The sequence below is a fragment of the Lagopus muta genome, chromosome 1 (genome assembly GCF_023343835.1).
Source record: "Lagopus muta isolate bLagMut1 chromosome 1, bLagMut1 primary, whole genome shotgun sequence".
Lineage (NCBI taxonomy): Eukaryota > Metazoa > Chordata > Aves > Galliformes > Phasianidae > Lagopus > Lagopus muta.
In genome coordinates, this window is record NC_064433.1 from 24,485,714 (window position 1) to 24,503,981 (window position 18,268).

The 18,268-nt window shown below is 39.9% G+C and overlaps 1 protein-coding gene across 5 annotated transcripts in view; it reads right to left on the reverse strand.

The window, feature by feature from the left end:
• Positions 1-8,101: 8,101 nt before the first annotated feature.
• MET (MET proto-oncogene, receptor tyrosine kinase) overlaps positions 8,102-18,268 on the reverse strand; it is an 89,312-nt gene continuing 79,145 nt past the window's right edge. For 3 of the 5 annotated variants that reach the window (XM_048946727.1, XM_048946709.1, XM_048946717.1), the window contains exons 16-21: positions 16,859-16,939; positions 16,061-16,242; positions 14,300-14,409; positions 11,641-11,806; positions 10,615-10,751; positions 8,103-10,461 (exon numbers count right to left, since the gene is read on the reverse strand). In XM_048946727.1, the coding sequence (XP_048802684.1) occupies positions 10,251-10,461; positions 10,615-10,751; positions 11,641-11,806; positions 14,300-14,409; positions 16,061-16,242; positions 16,859-16,939 (887 nt within the window). In that variant the 3' untranslated portion in view covers positions 8,103-10,250. Of the gene's footprint in view, positions 10,462-10,614; positions 10,752-11,640; positions 11,807-14,299; positions 14,410-16,060; positions 16,243-16,858; positions 16,940-18,268 lie in introns of all 5 variants that reach the window. The other 2 variants (XR_007377370.1, XM_048946743.1) reach the window with 2 other exon arrangements.

The window sequence follows — 18,268 nt, forward strand, 5'->3', positions numbered from 1 at the left end:
GGGTTTAAACTGTTAATTAAATTCAGACTGTACTGAACAGCAATTTCTGTCCTTACGAGTCCTACTTTTGAGTAAATCTTATCAGTTAATAGGACTGTGTTACTGAGCTGCACTGCAAACATCTCTAATTTCTGCTGGAACCAAGAATAGCCCTCAATACAGATAGGCATGGCCACCAGCTACTGAGCCTTGTTGGATTTTTAACCTTTCCAGGAAGACAAAACATCTAAGTAGGATAACGATCAGCAGGGTTTAGGGTCCACACCATTACATTTCCTGTCACCAATAAATCTTGCGACTAATAAAGGCAAGGCTGCAGTTCTTGCAGCAGAGCCATCCATGGACTGCAGTCTACAGTAGTTTGTAAAATATTAGATTAAGATCATGAAATTTATTCTCATTTTGAGACGAACTCGAGACAGATATTTGCAACATACAGAAAGATTGAAAACCCAATTATTACAACCACAAGATCTGAAAAGAAAAAATCCATGCTGTCTTTCTGCCTGTCTGTTCTGCAGGATGCATTTTTTCCACTGCTTCAGAGCAGCGCTTCTAATGAACATTGGGTAAAATTGGCTGTTTCGGGAGGTGGTGGGATGGGACAGTGGCGTGTAACGATCTCCCTACAGTAGAGGGAGCTGATGTTCAGCGAGCGCGGGCATGAGTTTTTGTTGCTGTATGACTCCTTATCACAGTGCAGGCACTAAAGAGGAAAGATTCACTTTCGTGATTTTGAGAGGTCTGCTTCTGCATCCCTCACCTGCTGAGCACCATCACAGCTGATGCCTCTGGCAGTGCAAATGAGAGTCCCCTGCTGGGGCCCATGGATGTTTTCCCCGTCAGGATTGATGTGTGGGAGAGATTGGCAATGTTGTCTGCGTAACCTTGCAAAGTGAATCCCAGCACACCTCCTGCCAAAGGCTGATGATTCCATCTTTCAAAATATTCTAACTTCCTACTACAGCACAGTCAGTGTCTCTTTTGTATACCTGGTTCTGCTGTGCTCCTCGCCCTTGGCCTGGGCTCCATCTGACCCATCTCACGAAAGAGCGCTGAAGAAATTCTGTGATTTGCAGCACTGTTTAAAAACCAGAAATCTCTGGTTCTCTGCAACTGGCTGGTTGAGTTATGCAAGCTATTCAAACTTAATTAAAATAGAGACAGAACAAGTGTGTAATAACAGAATGCATATGCACATATGGACTGGGGATGCAACTGAGTCCCAGCTCTTGGCTTTGCCATCACACTCCTTGGTAAAAGCTGTCCTCCCAGTGAGGCAATTTTCCTGCCTGCTATGGTTCAACTGAGGTGAGCACAAAAGAATGAGTCGGTGAAGGCATGCTGTCCCAAGATAAGTGTAGGATGTATATTTAATAAGAGAAAATAGAGGACTCAGAGAATTACAGACCCATCTAACTTGTATAACCTGAAAGATCCTCAAACAAATGATTAATTTGCCCTGCTAACACCTATTGCAATAGTTTTTGATCTGTATGTATGTGTGAACAAAACTTCTAAAGAAGCCGTGTTCTGTAGCACCTTGATTTTCCAGACAACTTGGGCTATATCACTGGTGGTTTTCTTAAGCCACGAGCACCAGAGCTGCTGACCTCATCACTCTATGAGGCAGTGAGAAGTATGGAGAGTACTGAGTTCATCCTTGGCACCACACTGAAGAAATGTGGATAAACTGGGAGCAAGAAGAAAGCTAACTTGTTTAGAAAAGACAGCACATAAGTGAGAGTTGAAAACCTTTTACCTTAGAAAAGATTAATATGGGATATACTTTGTCAAAAGGTCTCTGCAAATGTGGTGGTTGTTTGTTTGCTGTGTAGGCAGAGTTAGGCAAAACAGAAGCTGGCACCCTGACCCTAACCCTTATGCAGCAGGGGAGATCTGGAAAAGCTGTCCAGGAGAACATTAGTGCTACACAAACAATGAGGTCTTGAAATCCTTGTAGCTTGGGCAGTTATTTTTTAAGAAAACATTCTAGACAAACATTTGCTAAAGCAGCTTATGTGCATTCATCTGGTCTGAGTGACATAGGGTGGGCCAAGTCATTTTCTGACATTTCCTCCAGCCCTACATGTCTGTTGGAGTGCTCTGAAATGTATTGATGAAAAGAATCCAATTTCCAAACTAGGCAGTAGTATTTATTATATTTACCAGTGTGGTTACCAAGGGAAGCTCCTATCTCCTAAATCGGTCCTTTCTGCTCATTCTCTGGTCAGCTTTCTTGGCATTAGGCCTTATCGTAGTGGGAGAAAATTACCACTAGCTGCTTAAACAAAGCAGTGTTCAATTAGAAGCAGCAGAAAAAGGAGGGACGAAGGAGGCTTTTGTGATGATATTTCCATTGGGGAATTCTCCCAGTATTGCAGTGTTTCTTAATCATGGGTGATTTTGGTGTTAATTTCCTCAACCAGTCTCTCTCAGAGTGATTGATTTTTGAGTTGTTTGCCTTTGTGCCTGTTATTGGATAATAGCTCTACGCTGAACAATGTACTGACGTTATCTCAGCTGCTCACAGCACTAGCATTTGCCTCTTTAAGCTGCCTTTTATCAGTATCCCCTTGTCTTGAAATATAAATATTGTAGAGTGAGGGACAGCGCTCATATTCTCTAGTGTAGCTTTGATCTGTGAGAGGATGCATTATGTATTCCATCCATATCTAAAGAAAACTCATTCAACAACATAAACATCAAAAGTTTTGGATACCTTTCATGTACATGAAAAATATAACAGTGGCATCGCAAACCGCAGATAAAGCAAAGCAGCAGTGCTCTCTGTCTCTGACTGACGCAGTCTACATCTCAGCCATGCTTTAGCACTAAATAGAAGTTCCCTTGAGACTCTACCAGTCCATCACTTAATGCTTAAATAGTTGGGATTTGTAATACATCTGGGAAGTAAAACACTGGGAAGCGTTTCAGATCTAAAGGAGCTGAGCGCTTCAAGCAGGTGGCTTCTTTCCAGAGAAAGCTCTTCCAGCTTTCAGAAATGCTGCTCATAAAATCTGACCCAGCTCTTAGGGTAGTGTATAACTAAGCAACGGGGTGGGGGGGAGTGATTTTAAACTTCTGTAGAAAATATCATTGAGTAGATTGAGCATTAAAATTCTCTGGTATCATTGTGGTCTCTGATTTACTGGTTGTAACTGAACGTATGGATGTTCCTGTGTTTGTCATTCAGGTGGTAGAGACGTCTTTAGTTTTCACTAAAATGAGGACATGACAGTCTGAATCCTGTCTGAAAGATACCATTGTATTGCTCATGTATGTTGTACTTTATGAATGATGGGTCTCTTTTATGATATCTGCTCAGCAGAGTGGTGCATAGGCACAGTACGAAAAATACAGTGTAAAAAAGCATTACATTAAGGATGGACATTTGTTAGTGGCTTTCAGCGTGGGCTCTTAACCCTCATGGCCACCAATTTCCCTGCAGTGAAGTTATTATTCTAACACCATTTCACGTTTTACACACTAAAATGTAAGACTACATAAATTTTAAGGCAATGATGGTGAGTACTACAGAAACTTCAGAAGAGAGCGCATGGGAGGAGTGCTGTGTTGATATCAGTTTGTTCAGCCCACCGATAAGGATTTGTTTGTATTGATCACCACAATTCAGATGTTGTCTTCCTATTCAGCATTGTCTACAGACCATAATATTGGATGGATATTTGCACAAAGAACCTTCACATTGTGATGCTTTCTGATATTAGACAGGAGGAGGAATGGTTGTTTACAAGGGTGGATAGTGATAGGACGAGGGGGGATTTAGGTTAGATATTAGGAGGAAGATTTTCACTCAGAGGGTGGTGACACAATGGAACAGGTTGCCCAAGGAGGTTGTGGATGCCCCATCCCTGGAGGCATTTGAGGCCAGGCTGGATGTGGCTCTGGGCAGCCTGGTCTGGTGTTTGGCGACTGCACATAATGGGGGTTGAAACTAGATGATCATTGTGGTCCTTTTCAACCCTTTTCTATGACACTATGATTATGAAGAATGAAAGACAAGAAAGAAGATGAAGTACTTGGTAGATCAGTTCTGGTGGATGAAAGATCCCTCAAGTACTGCAGAGAACTCTGTAGTTTCTGACAGATAACCCCAAATGAGTTCGCCTGGACTCTTTCCAAACCACTTCAATTTTCAGAAGAAACAAAACCTATTTCAAGATGCCTGGAACAGCTAACAGAAGGGATTTCCCTTTGTTTATCCAAGTAAGCTGACAGATTTATTTTGAATATATTCATTCTCTTAGATTTATGATATAGACTTAAACATACTTTAAAATAACTCACTCAGTAATTTTTTAATGATCTTAGAAAAACCGTGCTGCTATAAATTAATATCAGGATACCTAGCAAATACAGTTCAGAACTGTGTATGTTGCAGACATACTGTTAGTTTTCCAGGATATTTTTGGGTAAACTCAATCTTCACAGAAGGAAGCAGGAGTAGCGCTGCTATAGATGCCCTTTACTTGCATTCCATTCAGCAGCCAAGGCTTACACTTGCAGTGAGGTGAGTTTGTTTTCATTTCACCAGCATGATTAAGTGCTACTGGGGTCTGCGTGGGCCTGACAAACCCTTACCCTCTTTCTGTCTGATTCAGAGCTGATGTTCAAAGGTTCTGGTGATAGCTACAACAGGTCAGTGCCGCAGAGGTGTACGGAGGACACAGGCAGTGCTGGAGCATGCATACAGTTACTGATCTGCTGAACTCAGAGGGAAGTACTCCTGGTCCTGTTGTGGCTGTTGTGGCACTGCTTGGCCAGCAGTTTGATACAAAAGCCGAGTTCAGTAGATAAGTTTCCAGAACAGAAGCTATTCGTTTCATTACACTGCTCTATAAAATGCAAAAGTTACAGAATGTTTGTGACTTCTGAAGCTGGCTGTCCAGCAGTAACCTCTTGTACGTTTGAGAAAACCACCAGCATGTGACTGGGGCTGGCTGTGACTCATTCCTTGCTGTGTCCTGTTTGCTGACTCAGGTGTGCTTGTTTTCACATCACTCTGTGTTTGCCTCAAGTTTCACAGCATATCCATGAGTTTCACCGGACCACAGCTCAGCTCTCTTAAATTGCTTTTTCCTTTTTCCTGAGCCTTACAGAAGACAGATTGCAGCACCCATGTCTGAAGTCCTTTCCTCCTTGCTAACTGAATTTCAAACTGTATTTTTAGTGTTTGTTTTCAGATTTGTCAAACTCACAAAGTACGCCAGCAGCCACAGAGAGCCGCAGACTCGTGGCAGCTGAGGTGTCCATGTTTGGTCATGTACCCTAAAGTTTTTGGCAGTGGCACTTTTTATGTTCAAAAAGAGGATATTCAGCTGTCATTTAAATTGGAGAGGAGCTCAGTGTGTGCTTGGTTATTGGAAGTCTGGCAAATATTAATATATAGTATTTGTAGAGACCCATAGGGCCTCAGAGGCCTAAGCGAGGAAAACTTTTCTGTTAAATGGTCAGAACTACGGTGAGGTGGCACCAGGCTGCAGCACAGCACTTACCCCCAAGTGGAAAAGAAACACAACAAAACTAGATTAAATGAATCATTCCTCTTTGGTATTCTAGCTTGGATTATATAACCAAAATCATATAAGGTCCAACATACAGTTTCTGGTTATATTTGCTTTAATTCCTACATATATCCCTGCTCCTTTGCTGGATCCTGTGAGGTTGCTGAGGCAGCAGGCCAACCTGCTTCCTTGTGTTGAATTCAGAGCTGAGAAGGATGAGCTGAAGTGACAGGAGGAGGAAAAAAATTAAAGTGTGTCTCTCACCCTCCATCTACTCTCAGATAAACTGACAACTGAAAAACTTAAAGCCCAGCCTGGTCTGCATGTCGGAGCCTCACTTCTGCCCTGCCCTGATGGCCTCGCATCCGGGAGAGTCTCTCCGGGCCACCTTGTCCCTCAGGAGGTCATGGAATGGCAACAACGCCTGAGCTCAGTTGGAAGAACAGCCTTTTGGCATGCTTGTTAGGGGTGGCTGCACTGTCAGTGTTAGCAGGTGAAGGGGGATTTCAAAAGGCAAACTCCCTGTGAATGTCCCAGAGCACAGGTCGTGGGCCAGATGCTGCTCACAGTCGTGCTGGTGTCAGCTGCATCCATCAAGTTGCTCTGGGCTCTCCCTGCTGCTTATGAGATCAGGATTTCTTGTAAATGTTTTTATTAGCAGATCTGGCAAAACCTGAAAATTTCCTGTGTCTTTCTTCGATGCTCGGAATACTTAGTTCATGACCTATTTGTTAAAAGAATGGAAATTGGAATGTCTGAGGAAGAGATGTTCGGTTTAATGAGTAAAAAACTCATTAGGATTTGTATTTCATTTATCAGCTTCTATCTCTGCCTGAGATATAATATTATAGCTTAATGCCAGAGATGGCATTTTTGAAAGGAGAGGTTAATTTCAAGGCTTATGACTGTTTGCATGCCGCTTTATCTTTGCTCAGTTATACTGCTTCTGTAACAGAGATTGTAATGCACCTTTTCTCTTTATCTGTTCACAAAAGCCATTTAAATCTGCTCTTCATGGCTGAATTTAACACTAGATACAAAAAGTTTGTAATATGCAAAACCTTAAAGACCCAGTTATACAATGTGCTATTTTTTTTAAGAAACTTACTGTAGTTAGATGTATTAAAAACTCCCTTTAATAGAGGGAATTGTTTAAAACTGTTGACTTAGTAATGAATTAAAACTTTCGGGGGAAATCAACAGCATATTTTCTGTGTGGTGAGTATACCCTCCCTTTTTTTTCATCTCTTGGCTTTTGCGTTGGGTGTCTCTTATGTAACTCTTTGACCATGAGCCATCCCCTGTTAACATTGATGTCAGGGGACTGCTGCCGGTTTAAGTCAGCTGAGGATCTGAAGCAGGGTGTACCTGCTATAAACAAAGTTACTGGGATGAGAAACTGAGCATGGGAGGCTTGTGATTCTGTTGACTCTTTCACAAATGCAGTACATGACATCCCTTGCAGTCATGAGAATTAATCGGAGGAATGTGTTACAAATCTGGTATTTAAGTTCAGATCATCATTTTTCTGTTTTACGCTGAAGACCCTGGTATTAAAAACAGGCTGCAGTAAAAACTTGGGGATGTTTTACTGGCTTTTCAGGGCAACTTCGGAAATGTGTTGGCAAATAAATTAGATGTAAATAAATAGAATAAAAATACCAGACCGTTTGGTTGCATTGTGCTTGTGACACAAAGAAGAGCTGCTATTTTTGATGTCTTTGTCCCAAAAATATTTCAACATTTTGAGATGAAAACAAACAAATATATTTTATGTTAAGAAGTAAAGAAGTCTGGGGAAAAAAAAGTGATTTCCTCGATACTTTGAAATTATAAGAGCATATAAATGCTGTTTGTAACCAGCTTGACTTTGTGCATTGGAATATTTCTGAGTAAATTCAGTATAAAATGCCAGCCAGGTAAGTGGTGGGAGGAAGCAGCTTTCAGTGTTGCCATGCTCATGAGTAACACAGGACACTGAACGTTGCAGTGTTTGTTGGGTACCCACACCGAACTCTGTTTACAGAAGCGAACCATGAGTTCAGTGGGAGATGTCTAATTTGCCCCCTAGAAAACACGGAGGAGAAGAGTGGGGCTGACTCCTGTTCCTCCAAAAGAACTAAGGGCTGTGGGAACTGAGTGCCTTCTCTCTTCAGGCATCACAGATACGGAGCAGCCCATAGGAACGAGGTGCTTGGTACGAGGTGACGGATGACCACGATCCTCCTGGCCACGATGGGGTCAGATGCACTTTTTGCTTGAAGTTTCTTGTGGCTCAGGGCTGATTTGGGTGCGGTCTGTGAATAGAGAGTAGACTTTCCAACCAAACAGACTGTGCCAAAATTGTTTGCTACAGAATGTTCACACTTTTCTTTGAAGCATACAGTACTGCAGTGATGAACTGCGTGCTGATTTATCAGAGCGCTCTCCGTGTTTTTATGCTTCCGAGTTTTCCTCTCTTTTGCTCTCTTTCATGCAGTTCCATTGGTTGCTCTTCCAGCCTCAGTCAGGAAAAACATGCAGACTTGTACCAGCTTAATAGTCTAATGTTAACAGTAATAACAGCACTCAGGGCAGAAAGTATTACAAAAGTTCATTTTAGTAACATGTTTATTAGGTCATAACAACAACTATAAACATAAGTACCATTCAGCTCTTTTGCCGATAGATGAACTTACTAACATCAAATCTTACCAGAGTCACATATTCTTACAGGTGTCCCAGACACAACATTAACTTTATTGAGCAAAAGTTCATAAATAGTAAAAATGTCATCTGTTTCACATTGCAGCGTTCCTCAAGCAGGTATGTACAAGTTTGGAGTATCTTCTCCAAATCTAAATTTCCTTAGCTGTTTTAACAACCATAGAGATGATTTTTCTGCCTGCAGCAAAGCCTTTTGTCCTTGAGCAATCTACAATTAGTATTGCTCTCAGCAGACATGAAAGTTTGCTTCTGAAATGAAAGTGGTGATGAAACACAGTACAATATTATCTGCTCATAGTTTGCCTACACACTCTGCCCTCATTATAAATCTTTCATTTATAACGCCGTCTCCCAAGAACAACATTATCTCTCTTATATCAGTTCCTTACCCACACTACCTCTCTTTGAAGATCTTAAAATGGCTGGCTTGCAGCAATGGAGATATTACACTTAGGGTAGGGTGGAGTGTGTTTGCAGTCAGTTCTTTTCCTTTCTAGTATTTACACGGTATTCTTTTTCAGGTTGCTACTATTTATGAATCACGTACGCTGACATACATTTTCTGAAATGTTCACAGTGCAGTATTTTGTGGCCTAACCAAACTTTGTAAATGTCATTAAAAATAAACTTTTTTTTTAATATAAAAATAGAATACTTTATGTGTTTACACCAACAAACCCAGTTCTATTCTATTCTAAACAAGCTATACAGTAGTATGCACAGAATTCCACAGGAACAGAAATGACATGTGATGCTTGCCCTAAAGCTATAGTACTTCTCTCTAATGAATGACAGTTTATTCATTCTCTCTTTTCATTTCTTTTTCTGGGCATAACTTAGAAATAAAAATAGGTATCATAACTCACTGGGTCGTGTGATCCAAGAAAAGATAAGGGGCCATAAAGGTGTTGTTTCTTCTTTTGATCAGTCTTCTGAGCTCCTTAGGGCTGCTGTGAAAAAGTGATTAACATTTTTGCTATGGCATTCTCTTAGGTCAGGGCTGGCTGCAACACCTCTGCTCTTTACTCACCTTTGGCAGCAGCTCCACCCAAGGATAGGTGGCACACCTTCAGCTGCTCGCTGTGTGACTCATCAGACAGCAGCTCTGTATATTTGCCAGCCTGCCTGCCTGTCTCCTCTTCCTCTCCAGAATAACGCAGCCCATGTTACTGTCTCCCAGGGATTAGCCTGGCATTTAATATGGGCGCCTTCAAGTTTTCCATCTCTGAGAGCAGTTCCTTCTTTACTGAAAGTGTTGGAGGCTATGCATTTTTTTCAGTGAGATATCTGCAGATTTATCAAATGTTGGAACAGAGTTAACACTAGGAATGCTTTAAGCTGGATGCTTTTCTGTTCATTTTATGTACCGTCTGACTACACCAGAGGCCTGGCAAGGCTGACTTATTTATTTTACTGTGCACTTATTTTACTGTGATGTTGACTTCTGCTGTTGACTTTTACCACAAAGCTGGCGCTATTGGCTGCCTATCTTCTGAAAAACCTTGTTGACACAGTGCAAAAATCCAAAGTTTGGACTGTGCGGCAGGGAAATATATTTTTAAACTCTTGTACATTTCATGGTTTGTCCTTATGTAAAAACCATTCTGCACTGCTCATTATCCTAAAGTACATGCAACAATAATAGTCCTTCCAGCTTTTCTGATTGGTATTCTGCGTTCTCCTTCATGGCATTGATGATGAATCTTTGTTCTTGGGTCTCAGCACACATGAATGAGAACTAGTGAGAAGTAGCTCTGGTTGGTAGAACACAGTATCTCTATTTAGTAAATTGATGCAGTTGTCCAAATACTTGGAAATTACTGTGATGGTTTACAGAATCCCATAGCCTTAAAAAAAGATGATATCATGTCCTTGTTCTAGTGCAACTTGGGCAACAACATAAACATGTGCAACAGTGTTCTCACAAAGATCGGGCAGTAAAAACTAGTGGACAAAATGTTTCAGTTTCTGCTCATACAACTAAGAATGGATTTTCCCCTATTTCAGACATCCTCGTCATGTGTCTACATCCATGTCTGTATTGTCTTGTGTTGATAGAAGGGAAGGATAGGGAGCAACGCACTTCACGTTGACATAAGTAGCATTGACGTGAACATAGTGTTCCCCAATAAAAGTGGAGAAGATTGTTGATATTTTTGAAACAAGTTCAGAAAATGCCGGACGCATCTCAGGTTTTGGATGCCAACATTTCAGCATGACTTCATACCTGCCATCCAAACAAAAGAAGTGTTCAATTATGAAATAATAAAAAAAGGAAAAAAAAAAAACACCTCTTCTACCCCACAGTCTCATATACTGTAATATCAGAAGTTACTGCAATATCAGCAGTTGCAGAAGGTTTTGCAAACTATTTACTCACAGTGGGTCAGGGCAGTATTCAGGTTGGAGCAGCCTTCTTCCTTGTAATAAGTAAACAGTTATATCGAAAGAATTTACATCAGGATAAGGTGGTGCCCCTCTTGTCATAAGTTCCCATAACAACACACCAAAGGACCACTAAGAAAACAAAGAAATAAATAACAAGTGATAGGCTTGGAGAGCTTTACATTCCAGTTTTAGAACATGGTTTGACTCACATAAACATTCAAATGCGTTAGTTTTCCCTTTGAAAAGTTATTATTTTACTGCATTCAGCTTCATTTTAAGTGGGCTAATAAATGCTGTAGGGACTCGAGGAGCCACTTAAGTTAGAGCCAGAGAAACTCAAGTAAATAAATGAAAGAAAATAAAAGCTTATAGGCTTGCTACTTAGCTGGTAAAAACTGGCAGACATCCTTTGAGGTTAATGGAGTGCTGCCAATTTACATGATCTGATGATCTGACTGACTTTGTGTAAATAAGTACTGAAGTGGTGAAAATTCTACGCATCACAGGCTAATTTGGATCTGGACTGAAAAGAGAGCTAAAATACAAGGTGATCCAGCCAACTAATGACTTCACCCTATAATTTGTTCTTTTAAATGGCCAGGTAGTACTTGAGATTGCTGTAGGCAGAAGGTAAGCATTTATAGAGCAAATAAAGTCTTTTTGTGACCCATTGCATTTTATGATATCAAAGTTAAGCTGCTTGGTCAAGCTTTGTAGAGTCCCTCCTATAGCAGGGATCAGCTCCAACTTGGCTCCTTAGTGTACCTTGAAGTGGAATTAAATTCCTAATTCTTTTCTGAGTTCTAATTCTTTACTGAGTAGTAACACAGTCAGGTCATGTCTTGCTGCTTTGTGCCTGGGACATCTGTCTTTGCTGGATATAAAAACAGTCTCTTACTGTACATGAACTAAAGATAAATTCAAATACAAGTTTTGCTTTGAAGTCAGTCCATTCATTAAATGCTAGAAAGTGACAGGAGAGAAATTAATAAGTGATACAAATATATTTGTACTTTACCACATCTGACTTTGTTGTGAACTTCTGAGTTTGTAAACTTTCTAAAGCCATCCATTTCACTGGCAGTTTAGCTCCTGTTTTATTGTGCACACTGTAGTACTCTTTATCATAGACATCTCTAGCAAGACCAAAATCAGCCACCTTGACAGTGAATTTTTCATCCAACCTGAAGAAATGACAAAAAGTGTTATCTCCATCTGAGCAGACAGCATTTACAATGATGGTTGATTATAATGAGTGACTTGCATTTTTGAGACTGTGAGTCTGGAAGGCAGTATTTTATCTTGGAACTATTAACAAATATTACAGTGAAACAAAACTTGATACGCATTTAACAACAGTGAATGAACTCAGGAAATTACTAATATTATTTTTATAATAGAACTCAAATTACAGTTCTCTTAAAACAATTACTTTGTAGAAAAAAACTTTGCTAATAGCCTATATATCCTGGCTGGCTGTTACGTCATTTCTTCCGCAGCTATTTCTTCTTCTGTAACCTTAGAAACCTCTCATTTTTATTTCCAAATCCAAATATCACCTTTCTTATTCACTCTCAGTTTGGATAAGGAAGGACCTATCATTATCTCAGTGACTACTTGTATCTAATAATGCAATCCTGTCACTAAGAATGTGTGACTGTAATGAGATGGGTACTGGTGAAGAATGGTGGCATAAGCAGAGTTCTGCTGGGGTTGTAACTCAGTCATTTCACCAGATCTCCCTAGCTTTGGTCTTCCTAAGTTTGGAGTATGTCCTGATAAGCAGTGTTACTGACAAAGAACAGATAGAGCAGGGGGGTTGGCATGCTTAATCCTATCCTTCATTATGTGTAGGCCTAGTTACAGGAAGTGCCTATCTGGGGGCTGATGGGGGGTGAGGATGGATGGCACCTCTGAGGATCATCTCGTCCAATCTCCCTGCTCAAAGCAGGGTCAGCTGATGCAGTTTGCCAAAGACCATGTCCAGTTGAGTTCTGAGTGACTCCAAGGATGGAGACTCCAAAATCTTTCTAGGCAACCTGTGCACATCTATAACCACTTTTGTAGGAAAAAAAAAAAAAAAAGTCTTTCTTATGTTTAAATGGAATGTCATGTATTTAGTGTGGGCCTTTTGCCTCCTGGCCTGTCACTAGGCACCACTTGGAAGAATCTGACACCAGCTTCTTTACTCCACCACGTCAGATATTTATGTGTATGGATGACCACCATCACCATCTGAGCCTTCTCTTCTGCGGGCTAAACAACGCCAGCTGTCTCAGCTTTTTCATGTAGCATTTCTGTCTCTTGAACTTTATGAGATTTCTGTTTGGCCAATTCTTTAGTCTGCTGAGGTTTCTCTGAATGGCAAAGAACAATCTGCTGTATTTACTGATGTAATAACTAAGCTAATAGCAATGAAGAGAGTAGAAGGCAAGTTTGATGGGTTAGCAGGAGGGTAACTATGCCATAGCTGTTTCCTGCATATCTTGTAGAACAGTCAAGTATTTGTAGGGACTGTGTTTGCTTCCTGACTTTCTTTCTGATGGACTTCACCAGTGTAGAAGGAGCTTTGTTTATGAATGCTGAATTCCCCACGTCTGCCGAGGAATGTGGGTCTTCAACCCTGTATCTTCCTCCCATGTGGTAGCAGCTCTCCAGACTCTGAAGTGCTGAGCCACATAAAAGTACAAAAGCAGCCATTCAGTTGGCAATATGAGATACCCTGATAGCTGTTTCCTCCTCCCATAAGAAAGAGGCAGTAGTTCAGAGGAAAGTGTCCCATTGCTATGCTTTGGACTTGGATTATATGAACCAAGACTTTTATCCATTAACGTCATTCCTTTGTTCTTAGAAAGGCTGAAAATCACATTGGTTGATACTTAAACAGCAGCTGCAAGAAAATGTGCTTTTCCAGAGGCCATTCAACTACACAAGCACGCAGACTTTGAAAAAGAACAAGAAATTTGATGTCATAGGTAAAAAGCCTTTTTTGCAGCCAGAGCTCCAAATCACTACATATTAAAAAAAACCCAGCACTCTAATATTTAATGCTGTATCTCATTAGTTCACAACACAGGTGATGAATCAGCAAAATACTATTGGCAACTACTGTATCAGTTAGACTTTGTGTGAACTGAACTGCCTGGCTATGCAGTGACTGGTAAGATTCTTTGCATACTCAATTTTAAATGTAAATTAGTGTACGCAATTGAGCCAAATTAAGCTTACACTCATATAATGAAAAATTACTGTCAAGAAGTCTCACTGTTGTTTCTGTGTTCCTGTTTTTCTCACAAAATTCCCTACTGCTAGGTGCGGCTGCAGAGACGTGCTGCTTCTGAAGAGGTTGGGTGAAAGCACAGCAAGTTGAGACAGCAGCAGTATAACTTCCCTTAGGTGATGCCTTTTAAATTCTCTCACCAATGATTTTGAGAGACTTCACTTTCACCTCAACTTTCCTTATTTCCCACACTCAAAAAGCTTATGTGTAACGAGTGAGTCTTTAGCAAGATGAGTAGCTCAGCAGTATGCAAGACAAACATCAGTGTAATTGTGGAACGGTGGAAAAAATCTAGTTTGACTAAAAAGGGAGAATCCCAGAACCTTCTATTTATCTCATCTATCTGCCTTACACAAAGGAGTGTGATAATGTGCTGGAAATAGATGCTTGTACTTACATACAGTTTCTTGCTGCCAAGTCTCTGTGGACAAACTTTTTGCTTGCAAGGTATTTCATCCCTTTTGCAACCTGAAGACCAAATCCAATTAAATCTTTAACTGTTGGATTCTGTAAAATATAAACATTTGTAATGCAATGAATGCAGAAACCTGAATAGTAGACTGTTTTTTTTTTTTTGTTTGTTTTTTTTGTTGCTGTGACTTTCAGTTTTTGATTCAGATATCTTGCCACCAGATTGAGCAAGGTGTCTTTGTGCTTATCATAAAATGGCCTAAGTTTGCATCCACTGAGGAAACACGCTTGAGGAGATGAAAAGGACTGACAGACTCCGAAGACTGCAGCATAAGTAGCATGACTTGGGTTGGGAAGTGGAACAATGTGCTGAAACCTCAACAGTACAGCTGATACACAGAATTCACATATGTATATCAGTTCACGTTTGTGAACTTAGAGTAATAACTTGTAACTCAGTAGAAAATACTAACTGTGAACTTGGAGCTTGTCAGCTGAGAATGTCCAAAAAAGGAGAATCTTATCTGGGGCAAAATAAGTGCAAGCTATCATCAGTATGATGCTAAGGAAAAGATGGATGAGACCTTAGCAGCTTTCAGGGAAACATTTCCTGCAAATGACTGGTCTACAACACTCTGGTGAGACCCTACAGAAAAAAAGTTAAATATGGAAATAAATATAAAAATAAATGTGTAATTCTTTTATCCAACAACACAAGTTGCTGTGAAGTAGTAAGGTCTAGCAGATAACTGTGTTGGCATTGTTCCATACCATTTTCTTCTGTGCAACAATCCTATTCAGCTGTGGTTATTATTCTATTCATTTCAGGAAGACACATTGAGCTTCTCACACACAAGATTCCTGGTGCTCATAGAATGAAATAAGTTCAAAAGAGAAGAAGTACCTACCCTTTAAAGCTTAACTCCTGCAATAATTCTCCAAAATGCCTTCTTTTTTAGAAAAAATTATTTATTTTATTTTTATTTTTTAAATTCCTGGCTACTAGGAATCAAGAGCAAAGTCTCATTGGCTCAGAAATCACTTTCTATTGCCCAAACACTATGAAATGGGTGAATACTACAATATTCACAATATGCACAATATTCACAATATTCACAATATTCACAATATTCACAATATTCAATGGGCTTAGACTACTAGAGGCAAGACCTGGTAATGTCCTGCTAACGTGGGCCATTGAGGCCCATGTGAGAAAACTGTAGAATCTCAGTAAGAATTAAGAAAATCTTTGATAAGAGAGTACTCACAGTTTGTATAACAATTATTGGTTTACTCTGTTATGATAAGAAGAAAAAAAATTGATATCAGGACTGTGACATTCTCTAGCTGGCTGTGAAGATCCCTTACCTTGAAGTTGGAAGAGCATATGGTAACAACTGACAGCTGTACTGAAGTCAATGGAGACATGCAAGTTTAAACCAGCAGATGGTTGGGCCCCTTTACTTGAATCTCATAAAGACATTTGTTTATGAAGAGGCTTATGGATGGGAAATGAGAAATACTTATTGCTGATAATTTCTGGGAAACACTGTAGAAAGGAATTTGAGGGGGAAGGGAAGGAGTGGCAGCGCTGTGGTTGGGCTCGCTGCCAGCATAGGCAAGTGCCAAAGGTTAAGGTGTAGTAACAGCAGCAAGTTACATACCTAATGTAATTATCAACCTGTAGTGTTGGGTCTGGGTGTGGCTAGACTTGATTAATGTTCCACTGACATCACTGCGTACTTACATGAGTCTCGTTCCTAATGAAGTTTCGAAGGTCTCCATGTTTCATGTACGGAAGGACCACTAAGGGGGATCCTTCATTGGGTAAACAGATTCCCAGAAGTGACAGAACGTTGGGATGAGTGAAATCTTTCATGATTATTCCTTCTTTCAGAAACTGAGCTACTTCTTCCAGGTCTGTAATTCCTAAGAAATTCAGCATTAAAATGTAATAATTAAAAAAAAATAAATCTACAGTTCATTTCTGTACAGTGTCATCGCACAAATGAAACTGATAATGAAAGCTACAAATATGCTCCTCACCTCCCACATTGCAGCTATGCTATGTGCATAGTTCTTTTACAATGACCAAATGTGCTGTTTTTAATTCAAATTTTTAAATTAATTTTAATTAATTTCTCCTTTGCTTAGTATGAATTGCATAACAAGACTCCAGTAAAGCTTTTTTTTATTTTGTTATAGTCTCTTCCTGATTTTCCAGCATCTTTGCCTGCTGCTTATCAATTTAACTTCCAAAAGCAAATCTCAAGGAGTCAGTAGAATAAAAAATGACACTATATTTCCCTCATTTTTCTCTATCCTATTCTTTGTAGAGGAAAAACTTGGACATTTCATTCAATGAATAAATATATAGCAATGCCTAATAGTAATCTAAAGTCACTGGAGCTGCCCTACAGATAAATTTAATCCAGCTGCAACTGGGAATTTCTGTTTGTGACAGTGCACTTCACTGTAATTGATTAGGTCATCATAGTTGTCTTTGGAATTATGGTACTGTCACACTCTCAAACATGTAACTCACTATTCAGCGATTTCACAGCACAGTGAATTTTCCTGCCATCATTATCCAGCAGTGTTCCATGGTACACACACCCAAAATGACCTGTGTAAAAAATGAGCAAGATTAGCTTTAGTAAAATCAGTCTTCTGTTATTTTCCATTGGGTAGCAATTAAACTTTAAGAAAGTGATCACACTCTACTTCTGTGCAATTCCCAACATTTGTAATATTAACTGGAACTAACACATAAAACAGTCATTACATGAAGCCATCATTACATAAATGAAAACTATCTGCAACATAATTGATATTTCTTGTCCTAGATGAAGTATCTAAATAATGACAAGGCTGGCACCACAGCTGCTTCATGTTCTTGTTAATGACCATGCACACAAAACAATACATCAGCCCATTCCCACCATACTGTCCCACTGGACAGAGTTGAATAGGGGCACTGGAAGGCACAAGGCAGCAGCAGTTAGAAGGAGCTGATTCAACCACTGCATCAGTTGTTCCAAGGGTCTGGTTTAACCTCACAGCTGTGATGTGTCTTTAATGGCAATTTGAATAAAGAGGCTCTGTGGGCTTATAATCTTTCTGATCTTGTTATTTCATGGAAAATGTCGAGTGTTAAAAGTAGTGTATTGGCCATGAAAGGTTTGGGAGTCACTCCACAGGTTAGCCATATTGGTAGGAGGCAGTCTGTTGTTTCTGCTGTGGTCTCGTTTCTAGTGCATAATATCACTAAAAATGATGAGCACAATTTGCCTTCTTGCTGATAGGCTAAGCAGTGAAATAAGCTGGTAAGGACACAAGAATCCTTCTGAACCTGTGTTTTTCTGTCGAGAAAACTGAATAGTCTGCAGAATGGAAAGACCTACTGTGAGTTGACTTGTTTGGGAAGCATAGAGAACTTCAAGCTTCAGGCACATCCATTAAATAATCCAGATCAAATTATGTACATATAATGGTGACTTTTCTTCATGGATGTACTATTTAATGGGCACTTTTAAGACACTAATATTTGCAGTCAAAAAACAAAATAGGTGTTGGTTGTTCTTTTTTTTTTGCAAGTTCTTCAGACAGAACAAGATTATTTTTACTAGGTTCCAGCCATAAGTGCTGGTTGGAGCCCAGCTGGCTTTGACTTTGGCTTGGGGTAAAATTAATATAAAGTTTGTTTTATAAAAACAACTCAAATCCCATCAGACCACAGCTTGTTTGGAGCCTGGGCACAAATCCTAAAGCTTGGATTGGGTGTGTCTGAAACATTTTTGGGTTTGGCCCATTTCTAGTTATGGAGGTGAAAATTAAAACAGGTTAATTATGTTGGTGTCATTCCTGATATTTTTCAGCATTCAAAAATGGGAAATTACTTGGCCTTCTCTGAAACAAGAAAGAAAAGCAAAAGGCCCACCCTTGCTTTGGGGAT